General features: G+C 38.2%; 1 protein-coding gene across 1 annotated transcript in view; it reads left to right on the top strand.

The window, feature by feature from the left end:
- LOC102371662 (glutamate receptor ionotropic, kainate 2) overlaps window positions 1–20111 on the top strand; it is a 676963-nt gene that overhangs the window by 355188 nt on the left and 301664 nt on the right. Inside the window, exon 9 of the mRNA XM_006027905.1 lies at window positions 838–951. Within this exon, the coding sequence (XP_006027967.1) occupies window positions 838–951 (114 nt within the window). The remainder of the gene's footprint in view (window positions 1–837; window positions 952–20111) is intronic.

Here is a 20111-nt window from a genome sequence, read left to right as displayed (position 1 = left end):
AAAAAAACAACCCCCCCCCCCCCCCCTCCCCAGTACATAAACATAATTCAAGTGTGATGGCAAGAATGATGCAGCTTAAGATTCTGAGTAAAACTGTCCTGGCCATCTTTTGATAATGATTATGAGTAAAGACTCTACACCATAATGAATTAAAGTAAGCTAAAAAAACTGAAATTATCTTATGCTTTAAGATAAAATTTAAGGTCTTGACTTCACTGCTTGGTTACTTCTAAGCTGAAGAAGTGATGCAGCAGTGAATCAGAAATGTAAGATGTAATCCTGCACTCCTAAGGCAGAACTCCTACTGACTTCACTGGAACAAGAACTTCAAGGCACTAAATGTCAAAAAATATATGTACTGAAACTTTATCTGCAAATCAATTAAGCCATTATACTTAATTTACTTTGAATCTTCCCCATTAAGTTTTCCAAAAAACATATTTTTGTGCCCTTATGCTGTCTGTGATAAGAAGAAGGGATAAATCCATCTGCAAAAGTGATACTGTATTCTCTGCCAGTGAATTTCCACCCAGCTATTAAGTTATCAGATGTGGTTTATCTTGGAGAATGAAAGTTTAAATGGAAAATTAAGCACTGAGAGTGACTTCAGAAATTCTGTGCATCATTTTGCCCCTTAATGTCACACTTCACCAGACACACTTTGAAGTGCAGTGAATCATATTTTAAACAAGCAGACTTTAATATAACGACAGCAGATAATGTAGCAGAGGTGAATAATAAGTGTTAGCAGTCCTAACTTCTCCCTTACAGTAGTCTTTCCTAGGTGTCTAAGTACAATTGATGGGCAATTTATAAAGTGCATATGCTGTTTTATAGATTGGAACTTGGGATCCAGTGAGTGGCCTTAATATGACGGAGAATCAGAAAGGAAAACCAGCAAACATCACAGATTCTCTATCCAATCGCTCTTTAATTGTTACCACCATCTTGGTAAGTAATTATATTTGCCTTCCTTTTCCAGAAATACAGATGTACATGAGAGCTGATGAAAAAAGCTATACTAATTACAACACTAATGAACAGTATGTAATGTCTTTTACAGTTATTTAGCAATTACTGCGTAATGAATGAGCTGCAGTTGTTAATTTTGTCATGGATTTTTATTCTAGTTTAAGTTGACGTAAATTACTGTAATTTTAGTGTTATCTCCCTTAATAATTTGGGTTTGCTTATTATTAGCTAAATTTTTTGAATCTTGGTTAAAAAACCAACCATACATTATAAAATCATATTTAGGGAAAAAACATATAATAATTCAATTAAATGGACCAGATTATTAGATTGATTATTCAAACTGGCAAAATTGTCACTCATTTTGATAGATAATATTGTAAGATTTAGTTTTTAATCTTCATCATAATTATTTTAATTTTTCTTGTCCTCTTTATAATTTAGCAATAATCTTAACCAAATTGAATTTAAAGATGGGAAACTTCATTTTGACACTTCAGAGTAGACTGAATTTTCATAAGTTTGTAGATGTAGATTTAGATGCCAGAATGGACTTTATTGATAATCCATTTTGGCCCTTGGCACAACTCAGAAGCTGATTTTCACCCAGTTATTATTATATCTAGCCCAATAACTTCTAGTTGAACTACAGCATAATATTGAGTTAGATACATAATATTGAAGTAGATACAAAATATCACTAATGGTCTTACTAATGTCTTATACAAGGTAATAAAGCCTTCATGATTACACATTTAAGCATCATGTTAATCCTTTTTGCTGCAGATTAACACTGGAAGATCATGTTTACTTATTGCCAAAAATGTGCCCCTAAGCACTGCTTTGGATCACACCCTAGTTGGCTACAATCCTTGTTCTTTGCTGTTTGATGTAGATCCATGTATTTGTCTTTATTTAAACACTCCTAAAACTCCTATCAGTTACCTAGTGATTTATCTCCACCAGAGATCCGTCATCTATATTATTTACTACTTGATCATCCTTTAAGTTATGTATAAACTTAATCACTATTTTTTTTACATTGTGTTACAGTCTGTATTGACAGTATTCATCTAAGAACTAATTATTGCAAGACCCCAGTAGAACCATCCCCACTAATCTAAGTCTCTCCAGTAGCAACTCTGTTTTGAGATGTTAGCAAATGTTTAATCCCTTTAATGTAGGTATCATACTGATTTTGTATACTACTCATTTTTTAATTCTGAATCCTGGGTTAAAGAAAGGGAAAGCACCATCAGTACAGATGTTAACTCAGGCCACCTATTGGCAGTATCTTTCTATCAGGAGAATCCCTGCTCTTCTGATAGAAACTATGGGCATACAAGCATTCATTCAGTTTCTCTGGAGGGAAATAAGTCCCTTCTGGGAAAAAAAAAGCTTCCAGGAAGATCTCCCTTGTAAGAGAAACTGTGTCTGGTCCAGGAGGGGAGTGAAGAAGCAGGGCAATACTCATCTCCATAGACTAGGGACTGCCAGGTCATGGGAAGGGACAGGAAGCATTGCCCTGCTGCTCCAGTCCCCTCCTAAACTGGTCCAGGAAGGGAATTGAGCAATGAGGCAAAGTTCTCTTTCCCACTTGCTTCACCAGGGTCCCCAGTTTGAGAACTGAATGGGAGGTTTGCTATGTTTCTCACTCCACTCAGCTCCCAGTCTGAGGAGGGAGAGGGCTTTGACCCACAGCTCCAGTCCCCTCCCTCTCCCAGGCCAGTCTACAGGAGGTGGATTATTCCCAGACCTGGGTTTCACTAGTCTTTGAAAATGTGGGAAGTCTTTTCCTCCTGCTGCATTACCTGCTCCCCACTCCCTCCTCTCTCCGAAATAGGTGGACTGGAGCAGCTCCAATCCCCAAGTCTTTCCCAGACCAGGATCATTTAGTTTAAGTAAACCACAGGGGCAGGGAAGAGGGGATAGTTGCGGACTGAACCCCTATACTATTTCCTCTCCCAGAAACATTTCTAGTGGTGAAAATTTCGCACAATTTCCAGAAATGAACAGTTTCTCATTGCCTTGGTCTGAGTTCATTAGAGCTCTGAACTGGTGCAGCCCCATTGATAGCTGGTCACTGACTTCTGTAATCATGCCAGTCCCCTGTGTAGACAAGAGTTCTGTTTTCTTAAGAATAACATTTGGTTGCTAGTTTTGTAGGCATATGTCCCCATCTTTCACTTCCAGATGGAATGCATAATTAAGGGGGAAAAAAAGCAAGGACATTCAGATTCCTAGCTGCTCACTTGTAATTGCCACTTTACACCTCAATTACTGTTTGCTGAAGTTCTGGGTAATTGTAATAACTCACATGAACTAAAAGCAAAAGTTATGAGGAGGAAGGTACTCAAAATAATTAAATTTCTCTTATCCTTCTGTTGGTTGGCTGTAAAGAGTAGGTGTGGTGCCTTGCTTTTATTATCCCATCCCTTTGTCTTTTAAAAATGTGTTTGCACTTAGCATGCTATATATTATTGTTCATATTCTATGGACAGCTGACATGGTAAGCTGGAGAAAGCACGGTTTTCTTTTTTTCATTTCATTGTATTGTACTCCTGCAGTCTCAGCTGTACAAGCTTTTGTGAGAGGTTGCATCTCTGGGACAAAGCTTTCAATAATAACAGAAAAGTTAAAATCATGAAGAAAGAATTGGCTTTAAAATAATGGCTTAACGGATCCCTCAGAGAGGTTCTGTAGTGCATAGTGTAATAGAAACCAAAATGATTTAGAGGCTTGTGTTTGTTTGTTTGATTTAACCACCATTGCTACTATTTCTGCTGTGCCACCACAGTACTGTCAGGGAAGACTATATATCCCTTGAAGGGCAGTTGGAGTGAAAAAACATAGTAGGGAATACCATACAGCTGGCATGCCAGATGTATGCCATTGCGGATCCATCTGTAATGCATGCTACATGCCAACCACTTTACCAGTCTTTCCATGGGTAAACAGACAGTCTGAGAGACAATTAGGGTGTAGCTATAGAAATTCATGAATGTAGCCCATGGAGATAGTTCTCTCTTCATTCATTCATTTCAACTCCTTTCAAAATATTGCCTAAAAAGAGAATTTAGCTCACTTAGCCCAACCTAGTTATATGGAATTTTCAAGGTTACATCCCGATTTTAATCTTGCAAGCTAATGTTACTGCATTAATGTTTAATTTTAAGTGATTTCATTTTCTCTCTCCTGACATACTGAACTATGATGTCCTGTTTTCCTTTACGCTGCAAGCTTGTAGGTTTAAACTCCTCTTAGCCCAGTCCTTTGCACATCTCTGTATTTCCAGAACATAGCAATCTGATCAAATTAAAAAAAAAATTACAAAACAGACACATAGTGTAAGCCAGGAGGTGCCATTGTGAAGTTTTAGATTGACTTTCTATATAATAGACACAATAAGCTGTTGGGAACTAGAGGAACAAGTGGCTCAGAGGTGGTCCACCAGGTATACTGCTGTGGTACCAAAAGTCTCTGGGTGAGGCCTTCCGAACTTTCCAAAATCCTGGCTCCTCAGCAATGCAGCTCCAACGTGGAGCTTGTAAACTTCACCTGGATAGAAAGTACTCCTGTTTAGACTACCAACATTCCCAGTTCCCCATGTGACTTCTCCTTCACACACTGGAACATCAAATCTGCTTCTAGTGCAAAAGGAAAAGAAACCAGCAGCTCAGAAAACCGAAGTACTTGACTAAATGACTCCCAGGTTGAAAGTCTCTGATACATTTAAAAAAGATTGAACCAAAACAGCAGCTAAAGTTTTCTAAAGAATATTTTTTTGCTTCTGTTCTGTGGAAAACTTTATTTTTGTTTTTGGAACAAAAATATGTTTTGAAACTTGAGAATTTTGTGTAGAAGAAAAATTCAGATTTCTGCACAGCCTGATAAAATTCTGAGAACTCTTTGCTAAGAACATCTTAAAATCACCTACTAAGCACTACAGAACACCTACTAAATCCACTGAATTTGCATGCTTTGTCAATGGACTGGGGCAACTCCCACTTACACCAGTTTTATACAATTCACTGGCTTTTTCGGAGTTCCTCTTCATTTATGCTGGAGGGAGGGTAAACTCTGTCCTGTGACTGTTCAGGTAATAATAACTAGGCATTTCCATAATTTATCACTATAGGCTGTTCATTTTTTCTAAATATATAAAGAAAATCTTGCACTTTTCAAACTTTGTAACTTTTTGGTTTTCCATCTAGAAACTGCTGGATGTATTCTTCCTTAACTACAGGTTAACACATTTTAATAAGAATTTTAGGAAACATATAAAAACCATCCAGTGTCAGACATCCTTGTGGAGCTTGCAAGCACCACTTGGATAGAATTATTCCTAATCAGATTTCCATTTCTCCCATTTCCCCATGTGACTTACTTCCTCATGATTTTTCTATGGCAAAGCTGTCCAACAGGCAGCTTGTGAGGCTAGGTACAAAAAGTCAAAAAGCCCGAGGCTGAATCGATTCAGTCTTTGCAGGTTAGTCTAAACTGCATAGATTAAATTGAAACAGAATTGAACAGACATCTACCTTTGATTCAGAAAATGCAGCCACATACCTGCAGTGGCTCAGGCCACAAGCCAGGGGGCATTAGAGCTGTGTGTTCACTTCTTCTTCCTGCTGCCTGTGAGGTCTCTGGGATTTGCAGTCCAGAATTACAAACAGCAGGACTCTGCAGGGTTGCTCATCACTTCCTCTTCCAGCTTCCAGGTGCCTCTGGGATTTGTAGACCAATTGCAGCCAGCTTTTTTCAATAATTTCCTCACTATTTGTACTCCATTTTCCACCAGGCCATTGGAATGTGGGTATTTAGGGCTTGAAGTATTGTGATGGAATTCATATTGTCTGCAAACTCTTTAAACTCAAGACAGTTGAATTGAAGTTCGTTGTCTGTTCTCACAATTTGTGGAATCCCGTGTCTAGCAAAAATCAATTTGATCTGAGTTATGAGATGATTTGTTGTTGTGCTTTTGAGCAATACAATTTCAGGATAGTGAGAATAAAAATCCAGCACTAATGCATAATTTTTTCCTCCATGCATGAATAAGTCAATGGCCACTTGATATCATGGAGCTACAGGCTCCTCCATGACCATCATGGGCTCTTTTCTTTGCACTGAACTGTACTTTAGGCACATTGTACAAGCCTTTATAGCACCTTCTATGTCATTATTTATGTTGGGCCAATACAGAGCACCCTTGCTCTCCTTTTATATTTTTCAATGCCTAGATGCCCCTAATGTATTCTGTTTAACATATCTTTCTTTAGCACTGCTGCAACAAAAAGTCATGAATCTTTGAACAAAATACCATCCAGTACCGATAGTGCTTCTTTGAACTGATAGTACAGGCTAGGTTCATGTTTTCCAGGCCAACCAGCACAAATAGCTGTTATCACTTTTTGCAATGTGGTGTCCTGAGCCATAGCTTCTGCAGTTAGTGTCCACATTTGATCTGTGACAAGAATCCCTCTTTTAATTACATTAACATGTACTATGTCCGAGTCTAGAATTCTGTCATTTTCCATTGTGTCATATGCTCTGGACAATGTATCTACAATAAGTAGATGTTTTCCTGGTGTGTACTGTATATCTAGATCATACATTTGCAGTTGAAAGGAAAGTTGCTGTAATATGGGTGGCATGTATGATAACCCTTACTTTGCTATAGTTATCAAAGATTAATGATAATTTTCAGTTAATCACAGGCTTCCCATAGATTAATATATGACATTTCTTACAGCCATATACCAGAGCTAAACTTTCTTTCTCAGCTTCTGCATATAGGCAATCTAACTTAGAGAGTGCCCTAGATGCATGCGCTCCTGCGTTTTTGAAGCAAAGTTGCACCAGTGCCTTCTTTAGAAGTATCTGTTGAGTTTAATAGGCCTTTTAGGCTCCGAGTATATTTGTACGAGAACTTTCATTATTTCTTCCTTCAAGTTTTTAAATTCAGCTTCATGTTCATGTTCTCATATCCATTGAGCATTCTTTTGAAGGAGTGATCTAGGGTGTTTGGTCTGCTCTGCTAAGTTTGGTAGATGTTTGCCCTACAAAATTGATCATTTCCAGTAATCTTTGCATTCCTTCCTTATCTGTAGGGGGTGGCATGTGAGTAACAGCTTTAACTCTTGCAGGATTTATTTGTACCCCTTCTCAGAGATCTTTTCTTCCAGATATGTTATTTCTTTGATCCTGAATCCTGAATTTGCATTTTTGTTTCGTCAGTTTCAAACCTGCTCTGCAAGCTCTCACTAGTGCCTTTCTTAGCCTCAGTTCATGTTCTTCCATAGTATTTCCCCAAATTAATACATAATCAGTATAAACCATTAAGACCTTCAAAAATTTGTTGCAACTTTCTGTGAAATACTTCAAATGCAGAACACAATCCAAAGGGAAGCCTACGAAAGCAATACCTTCTGAAGAGTATATTGAAGATACATAATCTAGTGCTATTCTTTTCTAGAGTCACTTGCCAAAGCCCAGAAGAAGCATCAAAAGTAGAGAAATATTTAGCTTCAGCTATGTTGTCAAAAACCTCTTTACTGGTGGGAATGGGGAAATGCTCCCTTTTCTATTATGTCTGTGTTAACTAATCTATTTAATTCCTTTTTCAGTTTCTTCTTTAGTACAAGGGGAATATTTCTTGGAGCATGTATGGTGGGAGCATTTGGTTCTCTTAATTTTATCTTGTACTCAGTTGACAATTTCCCTAAACCTTGAAACACATCATAAAACTTCTTCTGTGTTCTTGCTTTCTAGCCCCTCAATGGCATCCATTCCCTTAATTAAACCTAGAGTTTTATTTGCAACCCAATAATTGGCTCTAGCTTTCCTGGGACTGTTACAAACTGAATGTTTACTATATTACTCTTGTATCTAACATGCAGTGCGCAAACACTTTTGGTTGCAATCATGTTCCCATTATATGCTCTAAGTTTCTCTTTCTTATTCTCTTAGTACATAGGGTTAGTTTTAATTTTTTTGAATAATGTATTATGGTTTTACATTGACCTGTGCTCCTGTATCTAATTTAAATGTTACTATTAGTCAATTGGTGTCCAGGGTGGTTGTCTTCCAGTCCTTGGAAGAATTAACTTCTTCTTGCATTGTGCCAGTGAGGAATTTTTCCTCTTCCTTGCTGCATAGAGCATGTACCTGATGTTTCTTGTGTGGCGCATCCTGCTCCTTTTTGCAAACCCTGGCAAGGTAACTTACTCTTTTGCATTTGCTGTAGTGCTTACCAAATGCAAGGTATTGCATGGGTTTGTGGTAACCCCCACAGCATCTGCAGCTGACCATTGTTTCTTCAAGCAGTTCTCTTTGGCCTTCGCATGCCTGCTTCATAGTGTGGTACTCCTTTCTGTATTGTTTGTGTGTTGCCTTAGGTTTTTGCAGTCTTGTAATCCTGTTTAGTTCAGCTTGTTCTGTTTTGTTTTTTTTCCTCCAGCTTCTGAAGTCTTGCATTTGTGATTTCAGCTGCTTGGCGTGTTCTAATTGCCTTTTTCAAATTAAGCTCAGGATTCTCTATCAGTCTTTTCCTGAGGCTTGTATCCCTTCTACCCAATACTATTTGGTTTCTGATCATGGACTCTTTTAGGTCTTCAAAGTTGCATGGCAGTCTGAGGTCTTTGACAAACTCCTCTGTTGTCTCTCATTCTTTCTCCTGCCTCATGTGGAAATTATACCATTCAAAGTTTTCATTTTGTTTGGGTATACAATATTCCTCAAACTTTTTTATTACTGTGCCATAGCTTTTCTGTTCTGCTTCTGACAGCTGTAGGCTATTATAAAGAGATAGAGCTTCTGGGCCTGCTATATTAAAAAAAAATAGCTACCTTGAGTGGATCTTCCTTTTCTGTAGCTTCACTGGCCATCATATATGGTGAAGCTTTGCTTAAATTTCTTCCAGTTTTCTGCTGCATTGCTAGACAGCTTTAACTCTTCTGGAATTCTGAGATGTTCCTTTTTTTGTATTTCTTTGCATCCCACTCCTGGTACCATGTGTTGTTCTCAGAAGACCAAGGAGTTAAGCTTTTAGAATGATAAAGTTTGTGCTCAGCCTACTGTTGTGCTGTTCCCTTCAGTTCCCTCCTGCAATCCCTGGGCAAATGTAACAACTTATACATAACTCTCATAAAAGTATCCGCACACAGTGCACATAAACCAATTTCAAAAAGACCAAAACTAGTTTAAGATAAACCTGCATGGATGTAGTATCAGACTTAACTGATTTAGGTTAAATTCTGTTATTGAACTTCTGTCCCAGATCCCCTCCAGATTCAAGTGAACTCACTGTCCCCTAGCATCCCAGGATGCTCTGCACCTGCCCCACAAATCCCTCCTTGCAGGGTGGGTGGCCTAACCTTGGCCTAAGCTGTCTTCTCCAGCTGACCAGGGAGGCGTATTATAGTGCCCCCCAGCTTCTTGGTCTAGGCCACTTCAGGCAAGTGGCTGACTTTTTGGGAATCCAAAGTAAATGACTGTTCACTTGCTTATTGGTTCAATCTACACACCTTAGACTAACCTGTGAAGATTAAATCAATTCAGTATCAGGCTGTTTCACTGTCTGTATTTAGCAATGACTTTAAATGGTGGGGAGAGGGATTCCCTGCAAGGTCCGTCATATGCCCTTTTGACTTCAGTGTAGATTTTGCAGACGCAGGGCTTCATTCACCTATATCAGGGACTCGCACCATTTCTTCTGTTCAACTCCAGTTGAAGTTCTGCTCTTTCCCCTTATCATGAATGACTCATGCCCCTGGCAGCTGGCGGGGGGGGGGGGGGGGGGGGGGGCAGGGACACGGCAGCAGCAGAAGCATTGTGATGGCGGTGGGAGTGGCGGGAGCATTGCGGTGGTGAGCGGGGAATTCTTCCAGGCGCCACCAGTGCTGTTGGTGCGGGGCGGTGGCGAGCGCCAACTAAGGGTCAGCAATCACCTGCAGCCACTGCCGGCAGCATCGGCGTTGGCCAGCGGGAGTTGTGGCCCGCCTGCAGATACCACCGGTGGTGTCAGAGGTGGGGTGGCAAGCAGCGACCGCCAACAGTGTTGGTGGTGCCTTTTTTTAGGGGGTGCACCACCACACTCGGGGGGTGCATGTGCACCTGTGTGCACCCCCTACGTGTCGCCCCTGCCCCTTATGGATTCCTGTTAGCTGCTGGCACTTCATGTGTACCCATGTTCAGGCTCTGCACATTTTCTATTTTTCAATTTGTTTTTTGTAGAGTTGTGTACAAGTTGTGAAAAGTGTTTGATTACATCTAATATTTCTTATTTCATTCTGGCCCTTTCGAAATTTGTACATTTTGCTTTTCATTATGTTTCTATAAAACAACTTTTTAAGATTTTTCTTTCTACAAGAGCAATATTTCATGTTTAACTTCATTTATCAAAGCTAAGTTAGAAAGAAAGTAAAATATTTTTGGCAAAAAACAGTATAAATTTGAAGATTTTCACATTTTTTATTTTGCTTTGAGCTTCATAAACATCTTTAATATTTTGTTTTTGCGCATTTTCCATCTTATGGAAAGCATGTATGCTTTAATAGCAGTCTGGAGTATTTTATATAGCCATATTAGACATGTGTAAAATCACTGTTTCTTGTAATTTTGTGATACATTCCCCCACATATCTGCACAAACAGTAATTGTTTTGCATGTGCCCTGACATTATAAATCTAGAGCTCTGGGTTTTTAATTTCATTCTATGATAGTGGCACCACATAATGAGGAAAGAATGCTCAATCTGGCCTCTCCTATTCATTTTCTGATAATTAATTTATGTGGCCAAGCAACCCATACATTTTGAGTAATTGACAAATCAAATAATATTTGGTACCTGCAGGATGTTTTAACCCTGGACAATTGCTTATTTCTCTTCAAGAGCCTAATTTATTCTAATTTTATGTGAGTGGGGTTGCCTGTTAGGAATAGTCTGTTTTTTTGTTGTTTTTGTTCCCCACCCCCCTAGCATGCAAACTGTAACCACCACAGTTTTATAAAGATATTATTTCATATATTATAGTGTTCAAAATATTATGTTCTGAGACCGAGAAAAATTTCAATGTACCATGTAAGCGCTGAGAATATGACTTAAGTGGCACTTAAATGATGCCCTGGGTTTGTGCTGGCCCCACTGCCCAGGGGAACTTGAACCATAAAGCATATATTCAGTGAACATTGATGAACTTGATATCTAACTAGGAGGAAGTTTCCAGGGGTCTTTCCTGGGTCCAGTATCATTCAGTTTTTTTCATTAATGACTTGGAGGATGGAACTGAGTACATATTTAGTAAATTTGCAGGTGACACCAAGCTGGCTAGGGTAGCAGACACTTTGGAGGAGATTCTAGGTATTCAAAATTACATCGATACATTTGAAAAACGGTCTGAAAGTAATTGGATGGAATGCTACAAGGACAAGTGCAAAGTACTATATTTAAAGTAGAACAATCAAATGTACAAATAAAAATTAGTGGATGACAAGCTAGACCATAGTACTGCAGAAAAGGACCCAGAGGTTATAGTGGACTTCAAATTTGAATAAAGGTCAGCAGCGTGTTCATTGGGGAAAACCCCAGTGGTACACTGGAGTATCACAGATTCATCCATTTTGTTCAGCACTGCTGAGGCAGCATCTGGAATACGTGTTCAGCTGCCATTGCATTTGAAAAAAAGGTGCGGACACATTGAAAAGAGTCCAGAAAGTTCCAAAACAAAAATGAATTGATGGAATCTCCATTGCTGGACATTTTTTTGAGAACAGGTTAGGCCAATCAATCTCAACCAGTGTGCCACAGCACCTGAGGGTGCAGCAAGATCCTTTTCAGGGTGCTACAGGGTACTACTCAATATTAGTAATGTTAGGTGTGAAACACATGCATACAATTCAGAAGATAAACCCAGATATTTCAAATAGGCATCTATAGTGTCAAAAACATTATACCCTATGGTGGTCTTTCTGAATTTTTTGCAACAAAATAATTACTCTATTTTTTTTTCCCCAATCAAAAATAAAGTGAAATATTAAAAGCTGACATTTTCTGAGGGATGACTTAAGTCTAACAAGGTCGGGGAACGACTGGGTTGGCTGACACTTGGATACATTGGTTTAGATAAGGAAAATCCTGCCTTTAATGGATTAGTCTATTTTTTCCATGAATTTATATTCTTATCAAGAATTAGGCAAGTTTTGAAGTGAGCATGAATGAATGTAGTGACATCAGCACAGACTGCAGTAGTTTGGAGTCTGGGAAGTGAGGTCAAAACATGCCAAAATACATCTTAAATTAAAACCCATTAACTGAGCAAAAGGTACACAAGTGATTTTAAAAAAATAGAGACTATGGAGTTAAGGCTGTGAACAGTGAGTCAGAACTGCCTACTTCAATTTCCAGGACTGCTACAGATATTTTCAAAGACTTCAGTAAAATATTTGGTGCCTCAATTCCATGTCCATGAAATGGGGACAATGATAAATTCCTAGTCACAGCAATATAGTAAGGATTAATTTGTTGCTCTTTGTGGAAAAACAAAACTCAGGTCCTGCAAAGCTAAGTACTGGAGAAACAAGTACATTGGGAGGAATACTTGTACTACTGGTGGATGAGAATAGTTGTCTTCCTATTTTTTCCAGGCTATCACAAATTTGCTAAAGATATAGCATAAGAGCTGAATATTTCACTTGTTGTTATAATGGGTACTAATATAGATTTTGATATTCTTTGTATCTCATGCAGTATCATTCAATTTACCTGAAAGTAGGTTAGGACATTTGCAGTGTGCAAGAATGTAAGGATATCACATTCTATAGTGTACTGAGTGACTCTAAATTGGTGAAACTAGGATTCCAGTCATCCACTTGCATATATACATTTTGCTTTAGTGCCACTGAAACTGAAGCTTCTCTAAATTTAAAAGTAAGTTGCATGCAGGGGATGGGGACTGAATTATATTATTTAGTAGTTTTGGAAGGTAAGGAATGCCATCACAGGAAAGCTTTAATGGATTCTCAATGCTTTAACCACAATTCATAGACACATAATGATGGTTACATATATCACAACCATAGAAGTCATATAAGTGGACTTTCATACATTACTGTTATGGTGCCACTCAAGAACTTTCACAATTAGCTTATGTCGAAACCTTAGCAATATATTGAGTGGGTAGGGAAACTTATGTTTTTCTCAGTATTCGACATGCCTTAACAAAATATCCTTGCCCAAATGGCTAGTAAAATGTCAGAGTAATATTTAAATTGTTTTGATTGATTATAGCTGCTGGACTGTTTCACCTCTCTCACTTGCATTGTCTGCCAGCTGTGAAAGCCCATTGTATACCCCTTACATCTAACATAAATGTTAACTAGATATGGCAGCCTTTTAACTCTAGTCACCATAGTGAGCTGAAGCTAAAGTTCAAAATTCCCTAGTCTAATCAAGATTTTCCTATTCTTAGCAACTTTACTTTTTTGTTACTAAACTAAATACAATACAGACTATTTCTAAACAGGAAAAGGAATATTAAATCCATCCTTAAGAAATCACAGAAATTCACCAGAAAAAAGTTCATGAGCAATCTTATAGATTCAATGATTGTTTAAAAAAAAAATAATTCAAATAGCAAATTATAATCTGGCATTCAGGAAACAGAAAAGTTTAAAGTTGACTACATAAATTGGTACTGGTTATTCACATTGCTGCAGTGAACAAAAAAAAGATCTAAAGCGTGAATTCAGAATTCTATGAATCTCTTCTATGATAAAAGAAGATATTGGCAATGCAACGTTCTTGTAATGCAGAAGAGAGGATATCAAGAACTAAATTTGTAAATATATTTATTTGTGGATCTCCCTAAATCCCAAAGACAGACAGTACATGCTGCTTCCTCAACAGCAAAACCTCAGAAATCAGCAGCAACGGCATTTAATTATTATGCTTCTATAAAACCTTCTCTTCTCACAAAAACAAAATAAAAAAAGGAAAGCCACTGAACAAAATATGTATTTATGTCACCCTTTGTATTAGAAAAGGTTTAAAACATATATGGAATTTACATCCTGTATTCTGTTCTCCAGCAGGTAATGATTAATACTTTGTACAAATTGTGGTTGTCATTTGTAGTGATTTAACTTTGTAGTAGAAAAATTATAAATAGAAATGCATTTAAATATCTTTTATCTAAGCTTGTTTGTATAGGATAGAGAATGAAAAAAGCAAACATATATAAGCACCCCTTTCATTTGGCTCTTTTTAACATATACTTTAGGACTGAGCAGGTCTGCATTTCAAAATTATCACACTAATTATATGGGCAAATGTAAAATAGTCTGTAAAACCAGACTTCTATATGAAACAAATGAGAACTGAACTTGAACAGCTGATATATTGATTTATTTTATTTTATTTTTAAAAAAGAAACTATGCTGTTGAAAAGTTCAGACGGGTTGGCAGTTTACCAGCCATCATACAGAAGACTGGCATAGGGGAGTAATTTGAGGAGGCCCATCAAGAATATTTCTGGATTATAAAACTAGAAAATGAGTATGGTCATTTAGTCTAGCTGTTTGTCCATCAAAGGCCAAAGGGCTTCTCTGAGTTATTCTGTTTAAGCTGTAGCATATTTTTGGAAGAAAAATTAATTTTGCTATCAAGATTTCCATTGATAGATAGTTCATCATGATGCTTCGTAAATTGTTCTAGAACTTAAACATATTGTTAACAATTTGAAAGATAGTTTCTTAAGGTATATTTTTTCATAAATGTATGTTATTTGGTATTAATTATATTATATTCCACTAATTGCTTTTTATTATTTGAGTTTCATATTGGTTGTTCCTCTACTTTGTCTTTTTTCAGTGTCAGGCTGACAGACCTGTTATTATCCTTTTAACAACACAACACTCATTCCTGTCAAGTCTTCTGGAGCTTTTCCAGTCTTCCAAAGACTGGTTCAAAACCAGTCTTAATGATCCAGGATACTTTTGGCAAGCAATTTTAAAATGTACAACTGCAAATCATCTGGAATTGATGATATAAAAATATTTAGTTATAATACCTTCTATTTAATATCTGTGGTGTTAGTCAAATCTATTATTTTCATCTGATAGAGCACCACCGCTGTCTTTGCCTCTGACTGTTAAAAATAGTTACTAAAGGTGCAACTATTTGGGGTCCATGTCATTTTGGGTTTGTGCAGATGTTATATTTAATTTGACCTAACTAGTATTAGGTTAATTTAAATGCCAGGCTGTGCAGGTGTCTGGGGGGTTTAAATCAGGCCAATAATGGTGGGCCTGATCTAAGTTAGTTTACCTGAGCAGGTGAACTAACTTAGATTGGGAATAGGTAACCCAATCCAGGGAACATGTGTACACATTTGGAACACAGATCTAGGACTCTGCTTTTCTTACCCCTCTGCTCCCTACCCCCTCCACCCCCGCTAATACTGACTAGGCTATTTTTAGCTTCCTGCCCGCCCCCACCCCTGTGGACCCACCAACTATCCCTCCTACCTGCTGATCCCTCCAAATGCTACATGGACCCATTAGCCAGGCATGGCCTGGCTGAAACAAGTCCTAGAATGGGTTTTTTAATAGGAAGGCTGTGCTACAAAATAGCTGCTGCTTCTCTCTCAGCTGAGTAGTGAAAAACTGCTTCCAGTTTGGTAGGTTAATGCATGTGATTTACACATTAAGATTCATGCAAATCTTACTGCCAGGTTTTGACAATATCAACTAGGTCTTGATTAACATCCTGTTCCTGATTTCTGTTTGTCCATACCACACAGGAAGCATGAAGTTACTCTGGCACTGAAGGGACTTATAGGCCAATATCTGTCATTAACTTAGACTATGACTCTTGATCTTGCCTCTTATCTGATACCCAGCCTAATCCTAATAGATAATTATACATCTGGATCTTGCCTCTTGTTTGATATCCAGCCTTGGCCACATCATCTTTTTATGGAGAAATTTATTTCCTTTCTCCTTAGTTTAAAATAACTTACAAGGATTGGAGATCTCTTTTCTGCTATTCTATGTTGTCTTATGGGTTGGGATCAGCTACTATCTACAGGTCTTTGTACACTTCTTCATTCTCTTTGGCCTTCTGGATCTTCAGTAATATTTTCCACTTTTTCTATGCACAGTAACAATTATGAAATATACAGAGCTCCTTCTAGTTCTTTCTGGTAAATGCAGACTATGACTTTTGTTAGGCTGCTTCACACTCTTACTCTAATGGTATTAACTAGCAAAACTTGTCTCCAATTTATCCTCTTTCTGTTTCTTTGTTTGCAAGTTCTTTTCTCTCATGTGCCTATGGTAGTAATACTTCCTGAATCTATTGTTTTCTTCCAGCAAAGCAACTTACTTGCACTCTATATTAAATCCTTTCTAATTTCAGTCAGGAAAGAAAAGGTGGTACATCCACTGAAGGTCTCAACCACTGTTTGAATGAGTGGTTATCAGGGTTTTCTACTTAGAAAGTGAGCCCTTCTGAATCTCTCATACTTACCATTCCTCTGGTCCAAAGTTCACCTGGCAATTGATTTATATTTGGTACGTTCTGGAGGTTTGGCGAATTAAGGATCAAGATAAATTGGGCGTTAAGGATCAAAATAAGTTGCTAAATATTATAGACGAGACTCAGGTTAAGGATGATTTTGAGACTGTATATTTATCATACCCATGTGTTGGAATCTAAAGGATATGATAATAGAAATATCCTCAAACATCTAATATTATGTGTTGTCAAAAAGGCTAATCTTGATTATATACATAATTAAATTTTTCATCAATGCTATGAATCTCAGCACCAAGAGTGCTATTTTTTCCACACTGGGTATGTCTACGCATGTGCCAGACTGTACAGTTGTTACTTCACAGTCATTTAGTACTTGCTTAAGTATTTAGTACTTGTATCTGAAGGGAGTCATTTACTTGCTTAAGCAGCGTTACCATGCAGTTCTGATGCTGCATGTTTTTTTTCCCCCACTACTGTGCAGTAGCATTGGTATCATGGTTCATGCCCACCAATACTACGTTGCCGTAGTAACGATGTAGCTCATCACTACAGTGATGTGGTGTCTCATGTAGATGTGTCTACTGAGCACTTAGATACAGTGACAAAATATGCACACCCATGTGCAAAAAGACATTCCTCATATAATGTAAAATATTCAAGTGCCCATTTGCGTTCACGGTTACCCAAATTGCATATTTCAAGCAAATTATTATTTAGTGCCTCATTCTTGCAGTTGCAACTTAGTTGCTTAGCCTTGAAAGTATTGCATTTTCAGTATATCTCAAATCTGTAGTAAACTTTGGAATGGATCATGCATTTACACTTCTGCTTTAGGCTTGGAAATCTGGAACATTTCTCTCCTTTGAAAAATCTAGTGTCTCCAGTTTCTCTGTTGTCTATTTTTAGATTGGAAGAGATAATAGAAAAAGAACTAAAATATAGCATTTAGGTCATGTGCCCTTTAAGCTCCTTTTCCTTTCAGAAAAGTAGCTAAAAGCTGTTCAGATGAACCTTGTACTAATGAAGTTGGGCTGGGAAGTAGCAAGTACCTCCACAGATTGTTTTCATTGATCACTTCAGATTTCACCACCCCTGAAAATCAGCTCTATAACAAAATTATCTTATGTCACAGGACAATGCTGGATGTGAGCAAGTACACATACTATCATTTTTAAGTGTCTGACTCCCCTTGCTGCTATTGTAGGGATACCTTTTCTATTTTCTTTTTGTATTGAAAAAGTGTTTTCGGTACTATGAAAGTGCTTTTACCTACAAAATTAGCTGTGCACGAGCACACATACCTTTGAATCAGTGTAATTCAAGACTATATCAGAATTCAACAAGATTTAAGTAAAGTTATACCATTCTAAATCTTGCTGTAGAATAAAGAAAAGCCACCAATATCAACTATAAAGTAGGGACAGAATATTTCATTTCTTCCACCATTTCCCTTTCTTATCTTTCTATACTGCAAGCTCATTTAGGTGTATGTATAAAACCTAATACAGTAAGGTATTTGTCTTAGTTGAAGGCTCTATGTACTACAATATATGAATTATGCTACTTATCATTTTTCACATTTATTTTTTTCACATTTATGCTTTTCTGTCCTATTTCTCGCTATATGTTAAATTGGGAAATATTTCTCTATTCTTTCCATCTGAGGGAAGGACTCCCTCCGGATATCATTAATCTTACTCTTCAGCTGACCAGAGATTCACTGCAGAGTGGTTTGAGGCAGGGGTGCTCAACCTTTACTCATGGGTGGAATCTGGCTTGTAGCATCATGCCATCTGACCTGCAGACCTCCCCACAGGTCTGGAAATTTGGTGGTACCCATAGGGAGTCCCAGGTTCAGTGCACTTGATGAGATGCCAGATACCAGAATCCAGGGCACAGGAGCAGGAAAGGGGTGATGCTAGCTTCCTAGGGCCTAATACTGGCACACGGAGGCTGGGAAGGGTAGGTGTCAGGACCCCCTGGCACTTAATCCTAGTGAGAGAAAGTGTTCTTTGGACCCTGAGCCCAATCCCAGCACACAGAGCAGGAGGGGGTGGTGCTGGGTCTGATGGCCCAATCATAGTTCATGGGGCTCCATCTGACCCATGGCCTCGCCTCACACTATTCATCTGGCCCATGAAGCCAGAACCGGACACTTCAAGAGGGACATGGATAAACTTGAGAGGGTACAAAGAAGGGCCACTTTCTTGGTCAAAGGCATGGAGGATAAACCCCATGAGGAGAGACTCAGGGAACTAGACCTGTTCAGCCTGAGTAAGAGAAGGCTGAGAAGTGATCTGATGGCTGCCTACAAGCACATAAGGGGTGAACACAAAGACCTGGGGGAGAAACTCTTCAGGAGGGCACCTTAAGGGAGGACAAGGACAAACAGACATAAGCTTATAGAGGGCAAATTCAGGCTACACACAGGGAAGAACATTTTCTCTGTAAGGGTCACTAGAATCTGGAACACACTTCTACCAGATGTGGTGCAGTCATTATCATTGGAGGTGTTTAAGAGGAGGCTGGACAGGCACCTTGCTGAGCTTGTCTAAGCCCAATAATTTCCTGTCCACAGCAGGGGATAGAACTTGATGATCCTACGGGTCTCTTCTAGTTCTATAATTCTGTGATTCTAAGGCTGAGCACCACTGGTCTAAGACGTTCCCTTACCCAAAAAGTGCAATATTTCTGCATTCTTCCTCAACCTGCCCCTCCCCTCCCCAGTTAGGAACATACAGGCAAATACATACCAACTTCCTTGAAAGCAGACTTAATATTTCTTAATCTTTGGATTTGTACCTTCCTTACAGAAGAGCTATGTAGTGGTGGTGGTGGTGCTGTTTGTTTGTTTGGTTTGGTTTGGGTTTTTTAAATTTAACATTATAATTCACACTACAGTATTACCTAGAGCCCTCAACCAAGACTGTTAAACTGTTATTCTCAAGAACTCAAAAGCATATGACTTTCTGTCGTGATTGTATCCCACAGTTTTGCAGGATCTAAAAAAGAACCACTCAGTAAGAAGGAAGAAATAATTTAGAAAGTCTCTGAAAGCTGACAAAAATATTCCTTATCCTTTCTGTCAAAGAAACGCTAGACTCTTTAGGCTTATATCCTTACATAAGGGATTATTTTCCCAACAATGCGTCATTATCAAATAAGACTGTCCACACAGTGAGTTATCAGGAATCACTATTCTAAAGCAACCCCCTAAAAAGACAAACCATAACTCTACTTCCTCTGACTCTCTGTCTCTGGAGGGAATAGTAAAGGGTGTAAGGGAAATGTTGTTTGCCCCCTTTCCACCTGCCTGGTCAGTAAGAAAAGAACTAATTATGCATTAAAGCATTCTAAAAATATCTTCCATTTAAGTTTTAAAATGTAAAGAAAGCATTCTAAAATGCACTGAGTGCACTCAGGCTTTGTTTTGCCTCTACTGCTTTTGCATTAGGTTCTATTGAATGGCTTGACATTTCTCCCTTTCCTAGCTAAGATCTTTAGGGTCACAGGGAAATTGAATCAAAGAAAAAGTTCAGTGAGGTTACCTGTAACAGCCTAGGATTGATATCAACTAAAGTGTACTTAAATAATTTGTCTTGGA

Source organism: Alligator sinensis, unplaced genomic scaffold (genome assembly GCF_000455745.1).
Source record: "Alligator sinensis unplaced genomic scaffold, ASM45574v1 scaffold394_1, whole genome shotgun sequence".
NCBI lineage: Eukaryota > Metazoa > Chordata > Crocodylia > Alligatoridae > Alligator > Alligator sinensis.
Note: the sequence above shows the minus strand (reverse complement) of the source record. Positions and strands in the feature narration are given on the sequence as shown.